This window comes from Musa acuminata, chromosome BXJ2-11 (assembly GCF_036884655.1).
Source record: "Musa acuminata AAA Group cultivar baxijiao chromosome BXJ2-11, Cavendish_Baxijiao_AAA, whole genome shotgun sequence".
Lineage (NCBI taxonomy): Eukaryota > Viridiplantae > Streptophyta > Magnoliopsida > Zingiberales > Musaceae > Musa > Musa acuminata.
This window is the reverse complement of record NC_088348.1, coordinates 32,265,229-32,285,893: the sequence shown is the minus strand read 5'-3', so window position 1 is coordinate 32,285,893 and position 20,665 is coordinate 32,265,229. Positions and strand designations below refer to the sequence as shown.

The window sequence follows — 20,665 nt, the reverse complement described above, 5'->3', positions numbered from 1 at the left end:
GCAAAAATAAACATTCCGTTGCCGGGACTCGAACCCGGGTCTCTCGGGTGAGAGCCGAGTATCCTAACCAACTAGACTACAACGGAATCACGTTGTAAGAAAAGTAATATTAATTATATGGTATTATCAAAGAGATCGAACTATGATTGACATCATCGTCGAGCACACCGATCGAGGATTCATGAAAACAGTCGATGGGAATTAAGATTATAAAAATTTTAAAGAATGAAATGATTCTTCGTGTGCTTTGCATTCTTCCCGACTCGCTTATCATATCTCTTATATAGAAGATTGATCATTCTTTTAAACGTGAATCTCAAATCGGACTCTTTTGAATGATTCCTTTCTTTATATCTCTGAAGGCTTATTTCTCCAATATGGTCGCGCATATTGATTGCCCTTAACGTAACCTCGCTAAATCTACTATGTTTGTACGTCAAGTGTTATTAAGTATGTTTAACTTGCTCTAATACCATTTGTCATGAACTTAGTTAATTTTGCTTAAATCATACTGTCACAGACTTAACTTAAATTGCCTAAGTCGTAAGGCATCATTACAGCCAAGATGCGAACTTAGCTTGAGTTGCCTAAGTTATGACGCACCCTTGTGCTAACTTTTCGGATTTAGCTAGGATTGCCTTGAGGCATCCTTACGACATATGCGTCCATAAAGGTTCAGTCTAGTTGCAATCTCGTACTAGTCCTAAAGAACCTATAAAACAGAAAGTTGATTAGATTGAAAACAAGCGACGGACAAATCACGACGTCTTGAAAAAAGAGAAGCTTTACAAGCAATTCAGCAAGCACCTTATGTGCATATGAGAAAAGAGAGGATGTAGGAAAACAATGACTTTAGAAGGTAGAATGAACAGTTGTAAGTCCACAAACAACTGCTCACCGAGTGCCGGGCGCGAAAGTAAGTTCTCGTCAAGTCAACATACGAACTTGTGAAGATTTTTCAATGCCCGACTATATACCGAAGCCTCATCTAGCCCTGTGCCACCCCGGGGGGTTCCAGGGTGTCGAGATGGCTAACATTTCGTACAATGCAATGGGCTGCAAAAAACAGCCCGCGACACACAAAAAAATAGAGCCATTTTATGACTTTTTGGCCCGGCACGGTGAGCGATCGCACTGTGCGCTGCAATTTATTCGAACATATATTTTTACAAGCAAAACACATAAAACCAAGGTAAAACAAGTTGTCATGTCTCTATTCAAGCATGCAAAAGTGACGAACAGTTCAACGAAGTTGTTGTAAGTGCGCGACGACTGTTTGTGACAATACGGTACTCTTGCGTATTCATTTACAAATGGTCAATATCTCTAAAACCTCTTATGGTTCCTTAATGACATACAAAAGAAAAGATAGAGTCGGAGAAAGAATTTAACTCGGGATTCACAAACAACCATTTCAGCACACTTGATAGACAATACAAATTATAAACATAAACTTCACAAGCTCTGAACAATCACCAAACAAACGGTTTAAGATAGACCACCACAACCAAAAGTCCTCATAAGTGTCCACACGACACTATTGCAGAATAAAACAACAAACTAACCCTAAGTACTACTCAAAAGCCCATCCAACCTTATGCCACTTGAGTAGCTCCTAGGTATTGTTCTGGTTAACACTCCACACCACTCTACGAAGCCAGAGAACTCCCATAATAATTGCTTGGAGAGCCTATTTCTAGATAATTTTATCTCTACACGATGATTACACACAACATGTATTTACAAGCCTAAAACAATCACAAAAGCTAATAAAATAGAACTGTCAAGCCTACTACAGACCCTTTAGCAAAACATGAACAAAACTAAAGATAAAGACATATGCGAGCATTACATCGAACACCTTGTTTACAATTTTATCCGTATATACAACTTAGCATCATAAGGGCATTGTTGAGAATGTCTCTATACAATCTTACAGGATTTGGATCGAATTCGTAAAACTTGGCTCGAGACCGACTCAAAAAAAGAATCAAATTATATCTGAATCAATTTTCACCGCATACAATCAAAATCTGATTTAGCAACCTCCAAACAAATAGTTGTCATCTAAAACAAAAACCAAATAAATATCTATTAATGCACAACAATCTTCTTTCTTTCTTTCTTTTTCCTTTAAAATATACAGCAACAAAATGACTCTAATTCTTCGTTTCTCAAAAAACGGAATGAACATGCATACATCACTGCCCAGGAACTCTCTGCCCATGAACTCTGGACTCAAGTGTCGTGTTGACATAGATCATGCAACTCTCAAGATGAAGTATATATCTGGAAAAAAGACCAAAAAAAAAAAAGTTTGTAACTGAATGTGAGAAAATTAACCAAGTTCACCGTCCCCCAACGAGGTTAACGAAAATTCTTTGCCGCACAAGCTTACCTCCTTAGGCACCGACAAACTTGTGCAGTAATTTGTCAACCAGGCATAGGTGGACTTCATCACTCGAAGCTCTCCATTAAGAAGATCCTTTGCCATTCGAGTCCTAAGAGATTGCTGGTTATTACAATCAAAAGCATCCACAAATTTAAGTTCCTGCTGAAACAGGTAAACATTAGTAATGACTCGACAGAAAACAAGTAACACAGACTATAAAAGTATGTCAGGAGTAGATTAGGACTTTGCTATACTGGACTATGAGGTCTTACACAGAATGATGGCATCATTGATTCTGTTAATGTAATTCTTAACCCGTGTGTTATAAGGACCCAAGTTTCCATGTCAATTGAAGCCTTTATAGAACCAACAAGAAAAAAAGAAGCTATCGGCCAACACTGTATGTAACAAAGGTAGAAATAGTATGTTGCTAATAATAAAATAATAAAAGGAAAAAAGAAATCAATCCTAAAATATATGAAAGCTTATATGTACTAACCTACCATCATCTGTTTTTGACAACCTGCAGAACAAACAGAGATCTTTGAACATCATGGTCATGCAAATGATCAATCAAGCATATCTTTAACAGGTAATCTTTGTTTTCAACCTAGAGGATTGGAGTTTAATTATTTAACTTCATGTGCATATGTTTGTGAAGGAACAAATTTTCTTTTTTCTTAATAGTAGCATCCATATGCCGTTATGTAGTCCGTAAATGTTAATGCAGACATAATTTGTGGAGGATAAACATTCCAACTTCCAATCATACAATAACTTGCTGTATACTGGAATTTAATTTACCTTCAGAGCAACATCATGACCATGAATCATGTGCAGAAGTCGAGAACACAAGATGTGATGTGCCTGAATCTCCCTTTCATTGCTCTTTAAAGGGCGCCGAGCTAGCCGACCATCATTTTCGGTAGCCTCAGTGACCAGAGATTGTAGTTCTGCAGATACAAATTTTATCAAGAAATAAAGATTATCTTCATCAAGCAGAAGGAAATAATTCTAATGGGAATCCACATTTTTGTGGTAAAAGATGACTATGACCTTCAACTGATGTAGCAGATAGAACCCTGGCAAATGCACGGAGGGCTTGTGGAATACCCTTCCCTTTTCCATTAGCAGATTTGACTTCCCTAATGTAGACAATGAGATCAATTTTTGAGTTGCCTATAGTTCATTTGTAACCTTGAGACATATGCACTTGTGAGTGCAAGCATAATGTCAACTGCTATGCAAACAAACCTTCATATAAGACAGCCCTAAAATGCATCATCATGACCAACAACAGAGTTGTAGAATCAGCAATATGACCATAAAGGGTATAATATCAAATTCACTCTTACAAAGAGGAGCAATTAAGACCTTATAAATGAATCATTTATAAGATCTCCTACGGAACCGAATAATTTAAAACCTAATAAATTAAAGGATTGAAACCATGTGAACCGAAATGTCTTGGCATAAATTAATGGCAACTCATCTATCCCTATAAACCAACACAATTATCCTCCCAAACCGAAAGTGAGATGGTCTGGAATGTCATCCTCTCCCACCAAAGGTTTGGTGTTGCCAAGACCCAAGATTCAATGCAAAACCTAAAATCATACCCTAATAGAAACCACGTGAGGCTCAGTCCAGTGGTGTATGGAATACTCCCGAGTAATGTTCTTCATCACTTCCATGTGTGAAATCTAACTGATGATGTTTTCCACTCAACTATTAACTGGGTTATATTTCTGATAAGTCCTTTTTTTTCATCAAAACAATTGTAAACACGATGAGTCACTCGAACAAAAAGAATTGATAAATAACTAGATGAACCAAATCACCAACTTGACAATAAAGGAATTTCCAGTAGTGTTGGATTTATCAGCATTTGTGGTCGTCCTTGGCCAACAATGCTTCTTCAGAATCTCAGACTTCATTCCATATAAGGGATCCTGTGAAGGTATATCCAACAAAAGCTGGACCTGAAATCAGTAAGCACTTTTCTGTTATTCTCTGTGCTAATCTAGGAACAAATTCATAATATGGACAATGGTAAGGGCTACTTTGGGTACTAAACATAATTGCCGATTTTAGTACTGTCACAAAGAATAACAATGATGCTGAAACTTAGTAATACTTTCATGGTGGTTACTATTGCATCGATGTTCGAAATAACCTTGATTCCTTAAGTAAAATTGTCCAGGAAATTATGAAGTTACAAGGCACTGAGATTTACAGCATCTGGAACTTGTAAACTAGTTACTCCCTGATATCTGAACTCTTAGCTGATCTCATTCACAATAGAAGTTTGTATGGAAATATTCTGCATTCAAATGAAAAGCAATGGTTGTACACAGATACAAATTGAAATAAAAGGAGGGAAAGAGAGAAGAGTTGGCAGAAGGGTGTTTCATTGTTGTTTGCAGAATTCACTAGAAATAAAATAAAGAACTAGAATGGCATTTTTAAAGTGGTTCCACATATTCTAATATTTTCTCCATCAAACAAAGTTCAGCTTTCCTCACACAAACTAATTAGTTTTTTGCATGACACATATTTCAGCCTTACTAATGCCGGCCCACCACTAGCAGTTTACAGCTGCCACCAGCTCTTTCTCCTCAAGTGTAAATAGTATCACAACCCTTATTTTGCCATCATGGGCATGAAATAACTAGACTAGATGATAAATATTAAAATAAACCTCAGTCATCCAAATTGAACATCTTACAGACATTTCATTTGATAACTTCTCTGATGAAGAGATGGCGAAAAAAATGGATAACTTCAACCATCAAAAGAAAAAGTGCAACCATGGAGTTCTCATATAACATTTGATTTAGCTTTTAAGTTGTATAATTCCATCTAAATTCTTATTACTACATATTGTCAATTTGATATCATATGTTTTCTCCAGGTTGAGGAAAAAAAGGCTCTGCATCAACTAAGATGTAATGAACTGACCAAGCAAGAATTTCTCAAATTATATGATTTATGACCACTAAAAACTACTTCTATAGAGGGATTAGTATGCCCGATCCTCACAATTATGATACTCGGGGACAAAAACAATTATTCAATCTGTTTGTTTTCAGGAAAACTACTGCAACGTCACCCATACTCTGATATCTATCAGTTATAATAGTGAAAGCATGTTCTTTTGTTTTTTAAGTTAAACAGGCATTTCCTTTCTTTAGCAGGAAATTTAAGTGTTAAACTTCTGTATCTAAACAAATTGGATCATAGTTTCTAAATTTAAAAGAACCTATTATGATTACCAGAAAAAAAAAAACAACAGTTACCTGAGTATGCCAGCTAACTCTGATGAGGAAGATCAATTATACAAATTAGTTATGAAATAAAAGGAAAAAACATAGCAACACATTATAAACCAAACCAAATCCAAGTTTCTGACTTAAATTATGGCCCACTATATGTCTCAATGGAAAATAAAGACTCAACCTGATCATATTTGTTGTATGGAAGAGTAAAACCAAAATCCAGAAGCAGTGTAGCATTAGAAAACTTGCCATATCTAATCATCACCTGAAAGTCAAAGAAATGATCTTTTGTGGGTTATCAAATATTAGTTGGTGTAAAATTAAAAGCCAAAGCAACATGTCAAGAAACAGCTTATAAATATATTGTGAATGAACATCTTACTTATAGAAGTGACAGCATAGAGCATTAATAGAAAAGTAAGATTACTCTTGAAGAGTCATGTTAAAGGATGTCCATTGTTACTTGAAATAAAGACTGCTTAAAGAGCACCTGTTAAGAAATCAGTCGCTAAGTTAGGTTGGTTGATTTAATTAACACAGTTTCATGTACTCAAGCTTTTTGCATGTCATGGAAATTGTACAATCAAATACCAGCAAAAGGGTTATAGCAAGCAATGATGAGATTATTAGCATTCTAACATTATATTATTTAAAGCCAATGAATTGGTTAAACAGTATAATCAACGAAATAAGACATCATCAAGGACCTGCTTTGAGGCAGCTTTATACATCCACTGATAATATTTCACCACTCATATGTTTGATCTTCTTTGGCTAAAAGATTCATGTATACCCTAAGACTGAGGAATGTAAACATAAACAAGTTTCCGATTGTTGCTTGCCATAACCAAATCACTCACTTGATGACATGTTATATCATAGTCAACTTGATCTGATGCAGTGGCTATGTTATGTGGTTGAATCCACTAGCAAAGAGAGCGGAAGGGGAAAAAAAAAAGAGGGGGCAGTGAAAAGAGATTTCTCAGTCAGTGACAGTGCATCTAGGAAAAATTGATATGATCCAGCAAGAAAACACGTCCTCATTATAGAGCTATACGTCCCTCCACTGTCAGGTGGCGACAATTCAGCTTGTACAATATAACTCAAGATCAGAACCTAAATATACGCTATAAACATGATTGCTGGTTTAGCATCAACCAATGTGCTTTTCTATCGGTAGCAACTATTACAAATCTAATAGCTTAAAATTCAAAGACATAGAAACAAAAAACAAAAATGAAGAAATGAATGACTGCCCAAATCTGTCTCCATCCATCTTTCCATCAAACTCTTAATAAAGTAGCAAACTTTCCAAACTCTTCTTGGATTACTTTAGGCAGGTCTTACCCGCTAATAATTTAAAAAGCACTAGGCACCAAAAAACGTCAAGGTCCCAAAATGCCTAAGGCGTTAGGCGCCTGCTTGAGCGAAGCGAGACGCTCTGAAATATAAAAATATAAAATGTAATTAATAAACAGTATTTAATCCACTATTAACACTGTTAACAACAGTTAGAGCGGACAAAAGAGCCACCAACAATAGAAAGTAGGAAGGGAGAGAACGATGATGACGAAGGAACTTTCAAATGGTGATAGCGATGATGGAGGAAGCTGTAGATGGCAGCAGCAGGGATGAAGGAAGCTTCAGACGACAACAATGACGACGGAGGAAGCTACAGACGACAACAGCAATGATGGAGAAATCTTAGGATGGTGACAGCAGTGGCGACGGAAGCTATGGACGACGACATCGTGGGCGGAAGAAGTTTCAAATGTGTCCGTCGGTGGCGGAGGAAGTTGCGGTCCTCTCCCTCGACGGTGGAAGGAGTTGCACACAGAAACAGCTGTGGCAGAGGGAACTGTGCACGAAAGCTAGACCTTCGAACCCGTCTGTCAACGACAAAGGATGCATCGGTCTTGTGTGTCGACAACAGAGGCAACGGTTGCGCATGAAGTAGGGTTAATGGGTCGAGGTCGCGAGGGTGTGTTGGGTTTGCATGTGTAGCTTTAGTAAAGCTATTTAGCTTAGTTGGCTCAATCAAACCAACTAAGCTAGCTTTTTGCTTTAACTAGGAGCTTGCTCGAGGCTTCCGGCACCTGGGTTCAGGCAAGTGCCCAGGCGGTGCTTCACTGAAGCACGCCACCTGAGCAAGCCTTGAGGCACTCTCGTCTCGCCTCACCCGAGCACCTAGGCGAGCACCCGAGCGCCTATTTAAACTACTGTTACCCACTAACTACAACTTTGAACATACATAGAAGCCTTTGAATCCATTTGCTTCCTTTTTTCCCCATCTAGACATCATCAATTTTCTTCTTATTTTACCACTAAAAACTACTGAAAATTTGGGTACATCCATTCTGCATTGGCAAGTGGTGTTGAATTCTAGATGGCAAAGAAGCACATATGCAGAGGATGGCAAAGAAACAGACATTGTGCTGTAAAACAAGAAGGAAATATACAATTTTTTAAGATAACAACCTGGAAAGAAAGAACAAACTGCTTGCAGCATTTAAAAAACAAGGAAAGCTACATTTTACAACTGAGTTTTGCTTTAAAAATCTCCAAAGCAAGGTAAACTATTGCCTGGGATAAAGGCTAACTTAAGTTGATCTCCTCATACTTCACCGATATGGTCATATACCATTGTCAAAACTCAAAACCTAATGATAATTTAAGATGAAAAATTGAAAAAAATAATACATTGAAGTATTGAACACAATTGACCTGTTCACCAACAGCATAGTCCCGATCAGCAATAACCTGCACGACAATATAGCCCAAATATATCAGTCAGAATTTGGTACGAGCAATAACAGAAAAATTGTGTAACATTCTATGAGAAGCTTCACCAACTTCAAATGACTAAAAAGGAAATATTTACTCTGGCATTTTAGAAGTTTCCAATGTAGATCTTCTTGAAGTTGATAATCTTAAAAATGACCTAATTGATGATAAAAAGAAAAAGTATATGCAAGGTTTTCAATTTCGAATACCAGACTCATCTTGGTCCATGGCTGGACCAGTACGAATCTGGTCCTTTTCTGGCAGAATACTGATACATAGTACATTGGAACGTTCTGAAGAGAAAGAAGGAAGGAGGAGAAGGAGAAAGGAGGCGGTGTCGGAAGAGAAGTAGGACGAGAGGTAGTGGAGGAAGAGGAGATGTGCTGGCAGCAGGTGGCAGGTAGCAAGTGCACGAGCAATGACAGGCACGTACACAGCAGTGGACAGCAGGCACATGAGCAGCAGTAGGTGGCTGGCACCTAAGCAACAGCAGGCACATGGGCAGCAATTGGCACCGGGCATGCAAGCAGGAGTAGAGGCGGAGGGCACATGGGCAGTGGTAGTGGAGAGAAGGCCCTCATGACCCAGTCTTAGGCGGACCACTCTGTTCCAAATGGTCCGCCTCCCAATGGTTGATTGGGTTAATAAATACCAACGGAACCAGAAGAAATTAAAAACCATGGTTATTTGATCTCGGATGTTAACTAAATTTAAGTTCTGCAGGAAGACATTTCATTCCCAAAAATCTCCTAATTTTCCAAGAGCCATTGATTCACAAAGTCTAGAATTTTGCAGAAAAATGATATAGACAACTATAACAGAGAATATTACACAAGCAGTTGAGCAACAGGACAGAGGTACCTCAGAAATTTCATTGTGTACATCACTTAGTAAGACTGCATCACACGTGCCATCATGATTAAGAAAATCTGCAAATGGGATCTAAATTTTTTTTTTTTTCAGGTTCAGAAAATGAAGCAAACATGAACTTATGTAAATTAAAATACCATTTTCTAAAAATAAGTACAGTGTGAAATCCATACCAAAGATACACCCTTGGAGGTGTCCCATGCCCGTGAGGTAACTGCAACAGTCCATTAATATTGCCAGCCTCAGAATTTAGAACATCAGAAAACAAGAAAGCAGCAATAAGATGCCTAGAAAAAGAAAGTGTGAAACGAATAATGAGTCAGGAATTGTAGATTTCATCAAGTGCCACCCAGCTTAACCGGCATTAACCCAAAGAGGTCTGCCATATCAGCCTGAAATCCTTCTTGCCCAAACAACACTAAGGCATTCAAAATAAAGCTTCGGCAACACAAAAGAACATTTACAACACCAATAATCAAAAGAGATATAAGATATTGGAAAAAGAAAGGTGGTACAAACTACAAGGAAAAATTATAAAATCACATGGAGATTCAGACACAAGCAGATGAACATGTCCAAAAAAGTTGCACCAGAAAAATGCTGACAACCTACAAATAATTAGGATGTATTGTCAGTCATCTGATCATTTAACAAGTGGGAAGTGGAAATGCAGAACAACAAAGTCAAACTTCATACTCACACCAAACTCTGTAGGAATAAATGGAATAAAATATGTTTTTTAAGAAAGAAGAGCCTGCTCACACAAGGAGTCATGTTTTATTGAGACTTGAGAGAGACTACAAACATCCAAAGATTAAGTTGTGAAAGCAAGAATTAATTACCTTATGTGCCATGGTTATACAAACTCATAAAACAAAGCCACTAGACTAGGCAAGAAACTAAACCCAATGACAGTAGCCTGAAGAATCTGCTAATAAATAGTTGAAGACTTTGAACATTCAATGAAAATATCTACATGATATAATAGAAGGGAAACCAATAGATGAAGAGGAGAAAGGAATAAAACTAAGGTCACAGCAACAACTAAGGTCACAGCAACATTTTCTGAAAATTTGTCTGAACAGTAGATTAGCTATGATGATATACAAGGCAGGCATAGATGAAATGCAATGCATGGTATTAAAGAAATCTGTGATACAGATTCCAAAGTTCGACATCACGACAAGAACATTAAGCATATAAAAAGTACCAGTAGTACTAGATCATGTCAAAACAAGAGTTCTATAAGTGACTTCAGATGTATGCGTGGAAGATTTATTATGTAAAAAAAAGGAAAAAGAGAAAAGGATCATATAGGTGCATATCTTGTTTCACCAATCATATGCTTCTTGTACAAATAGAAAAGTAGGAACCACCTTTCAAGTAGCAGAACTGCACATTTGCTCCTTGAAAAATGTGCCTTTGCAAATGCAGAATTGCAGAATAAATGCCTAGAATTACAAATCACAAACCTTTGACATGAAAATCGAGTCATTCAGATGTTTCAAAAATACATGAAATTTCAACATGACACAAATAATCAAGTTCCCAAAAAATGTGAGTATGTTGATTGATGGTGTAATCATTCCATATACGTATCTACTAAAGAATCATATCCGAATAAAAAATTAAGAAAATTCACACCTAAAATCTAAATTTAAAGTAAAAAAAAGCAAGAGAATGTGAGATTGTAGAGACTAAACAGACATTCCAAAATAATGGAGTCATTTCAAACTATTTCTGGTAATATAATTTCCTTCTCTCTTTGGAACATACCTAGAGCATACGCGTGCATGAAATCCATCAAATGAACATCACCAAAAACATAAGGGAACTGTTCTAGAACCTGAAAATAAAGCCCAAACAGGATGAATATGATCATATCTAATGTGTGGCTGTCACTCTCTTGTCCATCTATGATTAGAGAAGGGAAAAGTGAAAAGGTTAATGACCATAGAATAGGATGGATATTGCATACTGTAAATAAACCTTGACACAATCATTTTACAAGCAGAATGATATTCAAAATCAATTAGAACACATATCTTGCAAAGATTACAAGCTAATGAGTATAGTGAAAGAAATGACAATAGTAATGTAATTGATTTTTTATTTTTACTTAAATGATTATTGTCAGTCAGAAATTACTATAGTATCATTTCTTGTTGTTCAACACAGATCTTGCAAAGGAATAGGCAGTCAATGACAATATATTTTAGCAGTTACATTACTGAACCAGCAGACATACAAGGCAATGACTATAGTATCTCACAAAAAAGCATATTAATTTCTCTTATCCAGCAGCGGTCAGGAAAAGAAAAAGACAAAGGAAAGGTTAAGTTTCTCATTTCTAGTACAACTTAACTGAGAAAATATGCTAGTAATATGGGGAAGCTTTAAGGATAATATATCAGCAATGATTATAATCAGAAGATTTCAAGTGAACATCAACTATTTCACACTTCAATCTTTGGTGGGTAATAAGCACGAAAAAGCTTTAAGCAGAAAACAGGATTGAACATGTATGAGCACCAACCATTTAAAAAATCAAGCTACAACATTTCCACTTGAACTTTATAAAAAGAGAACAACCATGACATATTATCGACAATGTAAATACTAGGTTCCTGGATACAAACTGGTCCAAGCACTGAGTATTCCTTCTTAATGTGAGCTTGCAAGTTGATAGTTTCCTGATAAATTGCGCTTTCTTGAACCATCTCAAGTTCATCTTTGCTCCAAAAAATCTGGAATATAATTATGTAATTAAGACTTTGCCTTACTAGGCAGTCACATGAAAGCAAAAAAGATCAAATTTTGGTATATTTGTTTAGTGCTTAAAGAAAATAGGAAGAGGTAGAGGATAGTTTTTCAATTCATATGCTAGGTAAGAAGAAAGAGACAGATCACTAACTGATCAAAGCAAGAAATTTCATTCTAATGATCAAATCTTGTGTTTGACATCTGACGCAATGGCAACTTCTGCATTTTTAAGCACTAATTTTAGACAAAAAGAATCACATCAGATGCTTATCGTGCCTCAACATGGAAAACAGCAGAGATATTTAGCTGAATATTTAAATTACAGTCGAGCATATTCGACACTCTATTCATTCTAGAATAATCCCTCATAACAATATTCCTTGGTCTTAAACATCTCATGCAATGCAAATTCAATAGGATCCCTTTTACCGGCGAATGCCAATCGAAAATGAGATGAAAGCACTTGCAGATATCATTATTTCTCAACAAAAAACTGACATCAGGGAGTCAAGACACCAAGAAACGAAGATATAATATATAAGGACTAGGACACAAATTTTTCAGACTAGATGTCGTCTCCCTTGGTGAACAGAAGAGCTTAAAAAGAAATGATATACTAAACACCTCTTAAATGATAGCTTGTAACTACCTTTAATGATGAAACAAATTCTGCATCCATATCCATAGCCAAAAAAGACAACCCTCTATTGAGTAGGATTAACACTTTTACTTAAAAATGAAGACCAAAATCATATTAAGCAAATGAAGTGATGTGATGATTAGGTCACTCTATAGCCTTATAAGTGAATTAAGCAAGCAAATAGGTTAGTAGCTATTTCTCCCAAGTCATCATTTCTTATGAGTCAAAAGTACATACTGCATTATGCATCTCATCTACGGAAGGAAGACTATTGCCATAGGTCGCCCATCCAGAATACTGCAATGACAAAAAGAATAGTGACAGAACTAAGTTTAGAAAAATAAATGATCATAATAAAGACTTAATGCTTAATACCTCTCCATGTTTTTTTTCTGCTAAAAGAACTACTGCAAGTCGTGATACATTTTCAATGTCACGAGGAAGTAACAGTTTGATTTCCCCAGAGATGTTCTCTGAAGTTATTTGCTTCATATTGACAAGGAAAGATGTTAAGAGAGAAACGTCAGAAAAAGAAAGTTTGAGTATAATATTATGTTAGCAGGAACATACTGCGATATAAGGAACCTTTAATATGCATTCTCCAGATTTTATATTCTTTGAAGCAAATAATGACCTGAAATTAAAAGAACAACCTTTTAAATAAATGAGCATCTACTGATAAAAATCCTTAAAGAGAACCAGTCCAACAAGAGAGTGAATGAGACCCTAAATATTGTCTGACTCTAAATGCACAGAACCAAGAAGTGCTACCCCATTATAATGGTAACATTCCTAATTGGCTGCTATTGCTTCTAAAAAAATCATTAATTTCAAATAACGTCTTCAAAGTTACAACTCATTACTGCCCCTAAATATTTAACTGCAACCTAAGCCTAATTGCGCCTGCTTAGCAACATAAAATATCACTTTCGTATAGGACAAAGTATTAACCTATAAAGGAGCATGACAGGTGATAAGTAAAAGAAGTAACTTTGTCACTCGCAAATGCTGAAATTATATGTGCCAGAAAATAAAAAGTTAAAGAATTTATATATAAAACTCCATATTAACCTGCCATAGACGGAATTTCCAAGTGACAACACTGAGGATATCTCAGAACCTGCCTTCTGTCTCAACCATCACAAGAATTCGTCACTTTCTTCATTTAACTCGCAATCCTTTAAGGGAAAGTAAAGGTTACAATAACTCATTACATAATGCTGCAATCCAAAATATATATATAGTTTCTAAGAAACATCAGTTGCAGTTTATGCGACCTTTGTCTAACCCTAAATCTTAATCAACCAAACCAATTTACTTGTACTCGGACGGCTGATATGGCGGGTATCAAGTGGAATCCTGAAGGCTTATTGTATATATTTGATCCAACAGAAACACCACATTGATCCCAGATTTCTAGAAAGGCCAGAACTCAAGAGGCGATGGATGCGAGGGCGATAGGTGTTCGAGAAATTTGATCCAAGAGAACCCACACATCACGCGCGCTCAATACAGAAAGAAGGTACGGAGTAACAGGGGAAGAAGGCAAGGAGATGGGAAGAGGGAGGAAGGAGGTAAGGGAAACGAACCTCGGGCGAGGCGGCGGAAGGGGAATGGTTGCAGCGAAGACGGCGAAAGGTAGAAGAGACAAGCGGGAAGTGGGGAGAACGGAAGAGGGAAGTAGAGAGCCGTGCGATTCGAACGCCGACTCGCATCTGCTGACACTACTTTTGGATGGCGCCCGCTACGGCCGCGCGGAGAGAACAAAGGTGTGCGGACCGAGACGCTATCCCAGCGGCAAAATTTTTTCATTATTATCATTATTTAATTCGGTATTTATTAGAAATGACACACACATATATATATATATATAATTCGGTATTTATTAAAAATGACACACATATATATATATATATATATATATATATATATATATATATATGTGTGTATCATTTCGGACTAATTATATATTAAGTTACTCACCTTCGTATTTCAATCCCAATATTTTAAATATATATATTAATATGTTTATAATTATGAATGTAAAATCATCTACTTTAGTTTTTCTAATAAAAATATAAATAAAAATAAATAAATTTAACATTTTAATAGTAACTGGCAATATTGATTGTGATAGATGATGGTGTCACCAGGGTTAACATCAATATAGTTGTCGTGTCGTCACCCTCTACCTCCTCTTTTTCTCATGCTCATCTCAATAGTTATCAACGTTTATTAGAGTTTTTACGATCGTTTTTGTCCCATCCACCTCTCCCCCTCGCACTCACCCCTTAAGTAGATGGATGAGGCAAAAGTGATCATGAGAGTTCTAACCATTGCCTCTACTCCCCCTCATGCTCACCCCTATCGTTGTCACTATTGACCATAGCCCTCACAACCGATGATGACAATGAGAGGAGTGAGCCCGAGAAGGAGAGGAGACAAAGGGCGACGACTGCACTAGTGTGTGCCACCACCATCAATATCATATACCACAATTAAATTTATTATATATAAATATATATTAATAAAACTAATATCATTAGAATAAATAAACATAGATATTTTAGGATGTCAATATAATTTTTTAACATATAAAAATACTAAATATGGCTAACTCTAGAAGATAATATGTATGTAATTAGCTCATTCATTTCATATTATTTATTTTATCGATATTATAATATATGATAAAATGATCTTTTCCGAATCTGACAATTGATGCATATATCTTAACAATAAAGACCGCCTGAGCAAATATTGTTTCTCCCTCACTCATTCTTCTCTCGATCGTACAAGTAATTTTTTCTAAACCCCGAACATTATTAATTTATGCTTAAATGGATGAAGATCGAGAAAATTAGCCATCAATTATTTCCTCTTCGATCATCGACATCTCGAGTTGATACATATTACCGTTCGTCATGTCTAAACCGAGTCGAATCATTCTTTCTTTTTTCATCGAGCGATCAACCAAAGTTAATAGACATTGTACTAAAAAAATCTACATAAATTTCTTTCTAAGATGACTTTTCCCTATTCAAAATTTATCGATCACACTTTTTTATATAAATTATATTTTTTTCATATTTTAATCAAATATATTTGTTAAATTTTTCTTAAACCAACAAAAGAATTTAGGTTAAAATTCCTAAACTCACACATTGCTTCTCTCTTCCTTCTAATCTTCCTCCATCTCGTTCTTTTCTTCTTCTTCTTTCTTCTTTCTGGGAAGATATATTTCATTACTTAAACAAAGGCAGATCAATTAAGATATTTAGGATTGATGAGATCAAAGAAAAGTAAATTCTACGGAAAAGTCACTCTCCATTTTTTTTTTGTGGATTTTGAATTTCCAGTAGAGAGGCTTTCTTTTATAATATCAAAATTTCTAGAAAAATTAGCACCTTTTATTGAAATTTTGATAAAGAAAATTATCTGCATAAAAAATGAAATATATATATATATATATATTTTTATAAAATCACCCATAAAAATAATTAAAGAGATATAAAAAATCATTTAAATAAAGATATAAAAAATCATTGCTTGTTGTCATACTTCAAATAGTAAAAGAAATGACTGCCTATTCTCTGTAGCAAATGATTATGAAACGTGATTATATAATATGAATGAATAGTAAAAGAAAGTATTTCCATCTTGAGTAATTACTATGAATTATTGCAATTGTCTTTTTATGATCTAAAAGTTCAAATACTAAAATATATGTCATTTCTCAAGAAAAGCCATGAATTCTGAGTTTTTTTTTTCTATATCATGTCTCGTATTTCCAAACTGCCTTGAGAGAGATCGACTTCTTAAAATGATAGAAAAAGTATTTTTCTTATCCAAACCCAACTAGATGAACCAGTCAACATGCCAACTTTGATTATCAACCTTATTATATGATTTTATGCTTCATAAAAGATTTTAATTTTGATTTTTCATTCACACCAAATAAAAATAAAGACATTTAGACATAAAAAAAATATAATAAATCTTATTTTATTTTTATCATAATATTTTTTAAAATTAAAAAATATAATATTTTTTTTGGGTAAATTCTCAGAAAAAAAACTCTAATTTTGGATTTCTTTAGAGCATTCTAAATTAAAAAAATTCTCATAAAATTTTACTTTGTAGTTTGAAAAGATCATTTTACCCCGTAATTTAAAAAAAAATCTATCGTAGATCTAACCCTAGTCGTGCCTGGTCGACCATCCCTCACTCGCCCGTCGACTCTTGAGTAGAAGCATATACGGTAAAGAGAGCGAAGAGGATCGCTTAATGGGACTAACTCGGGCATAAAGGCATATGCAATAATAAGAGGGGAGGAGGATAGTCAGCATTACCTACACAAGTAGAGGTGTGACGGAGGGGTGTGATCGGTAGGGGCAAAATTATCATTTTAAAAAAAGATTCTATATAAAATTTTTAAACTTATGATGCCTTATGAGAAAAACCCAAAGATAATTTTTTTTAAACAAATAATGATATATATTTATTGATAATTTATGCTGATAAAAAATATTCATAGTTATAAAGTTTTTATAGCAAAATTTAAAAAAAAAGCTTCTAACTTTAATAATTTCCCATATAGCACTCTAATTTTTAACAAAATATCGGAGTATTTATTTTTAAAACAATTATTCTACCCCTTATCGACCACCTCCTTCTACCTCGAAGAGTTACTTATACATTGACTAAGATAAGTGGAACAACGGTGGAGGTGACGTAACGAGGAAAAGACATAAGACAAAAAGTACGAAAATAGAGGTAAAATGATATTTTCAGATATGCTTGACCACAATAAAAGAATTTTTTATGATTGAAATGCTAGAAAATGATTAAACTTGGGAGCTTTTCCGATTGTTCATGTTTTTAAACTAACATTGCAATGTTTTTGTTTTTGTCATTGGGACAGTATGATTTTATTTAAAAATATTACATCGAAATTTCATTTAATTAAAATTTCATACTAATCATAACTATCAACCTTATTATAGGTCTTGAGATATTATAATATAATTTATATAATAATTTTAGTAGTTGTATAAGAATTATAAAGGTTTTGACATATTCCAAAGTAAAAGATAATATAGTCACTAATTTTTTTTCACATGGTCTTAAATTTAAATTTAAATATTATTTTTTTAATGAACGGCAAAAGAAGGGAAAAAGAGGAAGTTATATTATGATTGAATAAAGTGACATTATTTTTGGTTCGATAATAAACAAATATTATAATTCTATTACAGTGACTAGACCCTTCCAACTCAGAGATCCGTTTCTGTCAATATCAGCCAATCGCACACGCCCAGCTCATCACGTTCCACACGCCATCTCAGCAATCCGTGTCTATTAGTTAGATCCATCCATATCCGTCCATTCGTCGTTGATCAACGGTTGAAATGCGTCGATGTCCGCGATTCATCTTCGCAGCCTCGTTACTCTCTTCCACGATAAATACCCACCGAAACCTAAACCCAATGCCGTCGCTTCGAGCTGTCCAATTCTTGCGGTCTCAGGTGAGCTGACGAACTCAAGTCTCGTTCTTCGTTTGATCGCTGGTTTCTCGAATATCATTCTAAATCCTCCTTCTTGCTTCAAATTTAACGTCACGGCGCCTTGATTTGCTGTAGGAGCTTGTGGATTTTGCTTCGTTTTGGTGGCTATGTCGGGGCGAGGAAAGGGCGGCAAGGGTTTGGGCAAGGGCGGGGCGAAGCGCCACCGTAAGGTGCTCCGCGACAACATCCAGGGCATCACGAAGCCAGCGATTCGGCGCCTCGCGAGGAGGGGCGGCGTGAAGCGCATCAGCGGCCTCATTTATGAGGAGACTCGCGGCGTCCTCAAGATCTTCCTTGAGAATGTGATCCGTGACGCTGTCACCTACACCGAGCACGCTCGTAGGAAGACTGTCACCGCCATGGACGTCGTGTATGCTCTGAAGAGGCAGGGAAGGACTCTCTATGGTTTTGGTGGTTAGGGCTTCATCTCTGCTAGAAGTCTTGCTGTCAAGAAACAGGGAACGAAGGATTGGGTCGGAGGTTATGTTGGTCTCATATGTTAGAATAACTTATCTAGTGGTTTGTGTAAGTAATGATTTGGAATCGCTTCTCAACTTTATCAAACGTCTTATTGCCTCTGGTAAATGATAATGACTCTTTTTGAGGTCTTATAGTTGACGTATCTTCGCTGTCGTTGAGTGCTTATAAATGTGCCTCTGATCTCTTGTAGGATTTTTAAGCTTGTTAATTAGGCTATGTGTGTTACTGTCTTTTCTCAGGTTAAATGTGTGAGAGATTGAATCAAGTATATGTTCATGTGGATTGTTTCTGTGTTTTTTACTTTGACATTGATCAGAAACCTCAAGTTTCTGATCTTTTCTTTTGCGATTTAGTTGTACACAATTATGATACTCTTGCTGCAAGAATTGATCTGTTGTGGTGGAAGATCATCATATGTGTTGTGGTGGATTCTTGATTCATCAGTGTATCCTCTTGATTATTTTCATGGATATTTGGCATGTATATTGTTGCATATAAATCTTTTTTGATTAAATCAATTTCTTTTGACTTATTGTCTGCAACAATCTTTTAATTATGTTTTTGTTGAGTAGTCTGAAATGCTTTTTAAATTATTTCTAAGAATGCTTTGACTACTTAGGTTGATATCTCCAATTCTATAAAAATAGTCCAATGATGAGAAGAAAATATTGGAGAAAGTGAAATTAATACATGTTAATACCTGATGCATAATTTCTTCATCTCCATGTAGTGCAGGTCATTTACTGTCTGAGTCTCCACTTGTGTGAATCATATCAGTGGTTTAATCAATGAAAGAACTCAAGGTCTCAGGCTGTTTCCCATCAATGTGATCAACATCCATTACACTGACTATGCTGCAGGATAACTATTACTGTCATGATGTTGTATGTGTCTTTGTAGGAAAGGGTATAGTCTTTCTGGCTTGGGTGTTGAGGATTTACTTATCACATTGATCTTGCTGTTAAATATTGTCTGGCAATATGAGCACTTAGTTTTATTAGATTTCTTCAGTAATTTGCTTTTTTAAGTTTCCATGGTATTTGTGGATGCAAATGTCTCACTATTTGCAGCTACTTTAGCTAAATTGTTGCTGTGGCAGTCTTCATGGTATGCACTGTTTGCTAAATACATGTAGGTGCAAAAGTTGAATGTTCCTTGTTATATTTTCTCGTTTCTCCATTTAGATGCTTTGCTTAACTTGATCAAATGAATATTTGAGGCTATTCTTGCCAAGCCATGACTCTGATGCTAGTTGAACAGAATTAGTGCTGGATATTGCAATTGAGCAGAATTATCGGTTTCTCTACTTTGCTGCTTCTCTTTGACTTGTGTACTTGACACTGTCTGGTTAAGACCTCTGGCTAAGACCATGAATGAATTTTCTTCTGATAAGATCTAAAGATGCTGGCCAGTTCAGCTTATTCTGTTTCCAATCCAATTGCATTGTGCCATCACTTACTGTAAGAAAAGCCCTGTTGCGGATATAGCCAATGGTTATGGCACGATGTACTTGGGCTCGTATCTCTTCCAAACAATGTTGTTCCACTAGTTGAAGGTCTGGCTAATTTGTGCTTATTTCCTTTTTCCAGTGCTGATTATGACTAATTTGTTCGTTTTGGCTTTCTCTGGGTAGTAGTTATTTGCCGATCTGAAGATGGAACATATTTGATTTCTTTGGTATTTCTTCTGAAGGACAACCTTTTCTGAAGGAACCATTACTTGTGCTCTTCTACTCTGATTTCCGACTTATTATATTCTTTGTTTACGCTGTTGTATCTCTTGTTTTCACACCAACATTGCTTCTAGTTTCTGGACCGTTTTTGTTGCTGCAGAAACAAATATTATCATTGTGCTAGAAGTTTAGTAGAACTATCACTTACAGGCATATGTT

General features: G+C 35.7%; 2 protein-coding genes and 1 non-coding gene across 13 annotated transcripts; 1 reads left to right on the top strand and 2 right to left on the bottom strand.

The window, feature by feature from the left end:
* Positions 1 to 13: 13 nt before the first annotated feature.
* On the bottom strand, positions 14 to 86 carry TRNAE-CUC (transfer RNA glutamic acid (anticodon CUC)). The gene has a single exon. It is a non-coding gene; the product is annotated as a tRNA-Glu (tRNA).
* Positions 87 to 1,956: 1,870 nt separating this feature from the next.
* On the bottom strand, positions 1,957 to 14,529 carry LOC135626911 (fructose-bisphosphate aldolase-lysine N-methyltransferase, chloroplastic-like). 11 transcript variants are annotated; one of them, XM_065132724.1, is made up of 17 exons: positions 14,317 to 14,529; positions 13,799 to 13,905; positions 13,298 to 13,361; positions 13,103 to 13,213; positions 12,965 to 13,024; positions 11,964 to 12,071; positions 11,101 to 11,170; positions 10,701 to 10,775; positions 9,498 to 9,538; positions 9,316 to 9,396; positions 8,371 to 8,430; positions 5,852 to 5,935; positions 4,238 to 4,374; positions 3,449 to 3,537; positions 3,197 to 3,345; positions 2,399 to 2,551; positions 1,957 to 2,289 (listed from the first exon to the last, which is right to left on the bottom strand). In XM_065132724.1, the coding sequence occupies exons 5-17, from the start codon at positions 12,974 to 12,976 to the stop codon at positions 2,272 to 2,274; spliced, it is 1,077 nt and encodes a 358-aa protein (XP_064988796.1). In that variant the 5' UTR covers positions 12,977 to 13,024; positions 13,103 to 13,213; positions 13,298 to 13,361; positions 13,799 to 13,905; positions 14,317 to 14,529; the 3' UTR covers positions 1,957 to 2,271. The 11 variants fall into 11 exon arrangements, with proteins under 11 accessions (XP_064988796.1, XP_064988801.1, XP_064988805.1 ...); XM_065132729.1 differs by having other exon boundaries at positions 8,395 to 8,430; XM_065132733.1 differs by lacking the exon at positions 5,852 to 5,935 and having other exon boundaries at positions 8,395 to 8,430.
* Positions 14,530 to 18,131: 3,602 nt separating this feature from the next.
* LOC135626909 (histone H4-like) lies at positions 18,132 to 18,912 on the top strand. The gene is made up of 2 exons (XM_065132723.1): positions 18,132 to 18,255; positions 18,370 to 18,912. The coding sequence occupies exons 1-2, from the start codon at positions 18,147 to 18,149 to the stop codon at positions 18,711 to 18,713; spliced, it is 453 nt and encodes a 150-aa protein (XP_064988795.1). The 5' UTR covers positions 18,132 to 18,146; the 3' UTR covers positions 18,714 to 18,912.
* Positions 18,913 to 20,665: the final 1,753 nt, after the last annotated feature.

Coding starts and splice junctions, on each gene's coding strand:
- LOC135626911 (XM_065132724.1), bottom strand. Junction 9,539..10,700: donor GCAGTTCTGCTACTTGAAAG/GTGGTTCCTACT, acceptor GGACTGTTGCAG/TTACCTCACGGGCATGGGAC. Junction 5,936..8,370: donor ATTGTGTTCAATACTTCAAT/GTATTATTTTTT, acceptor TTTGACTTTCAG/GTGATGATTAGATATGGCAA.
- LOC135626909 (XM_065132723.1), top strand. CDS start 18,147: ATGTCCGCGATTCATCTTCGCAGCCTCGTTACTCTCTTCCACGATAAA. Junction 18,256..18,369: donor TCCAATTCTTGCGGTCTCAG/GTGAGCTGACGA, acceptor GATTTGCTGTAG/GAGCTTGTGGATTTTGCTTC.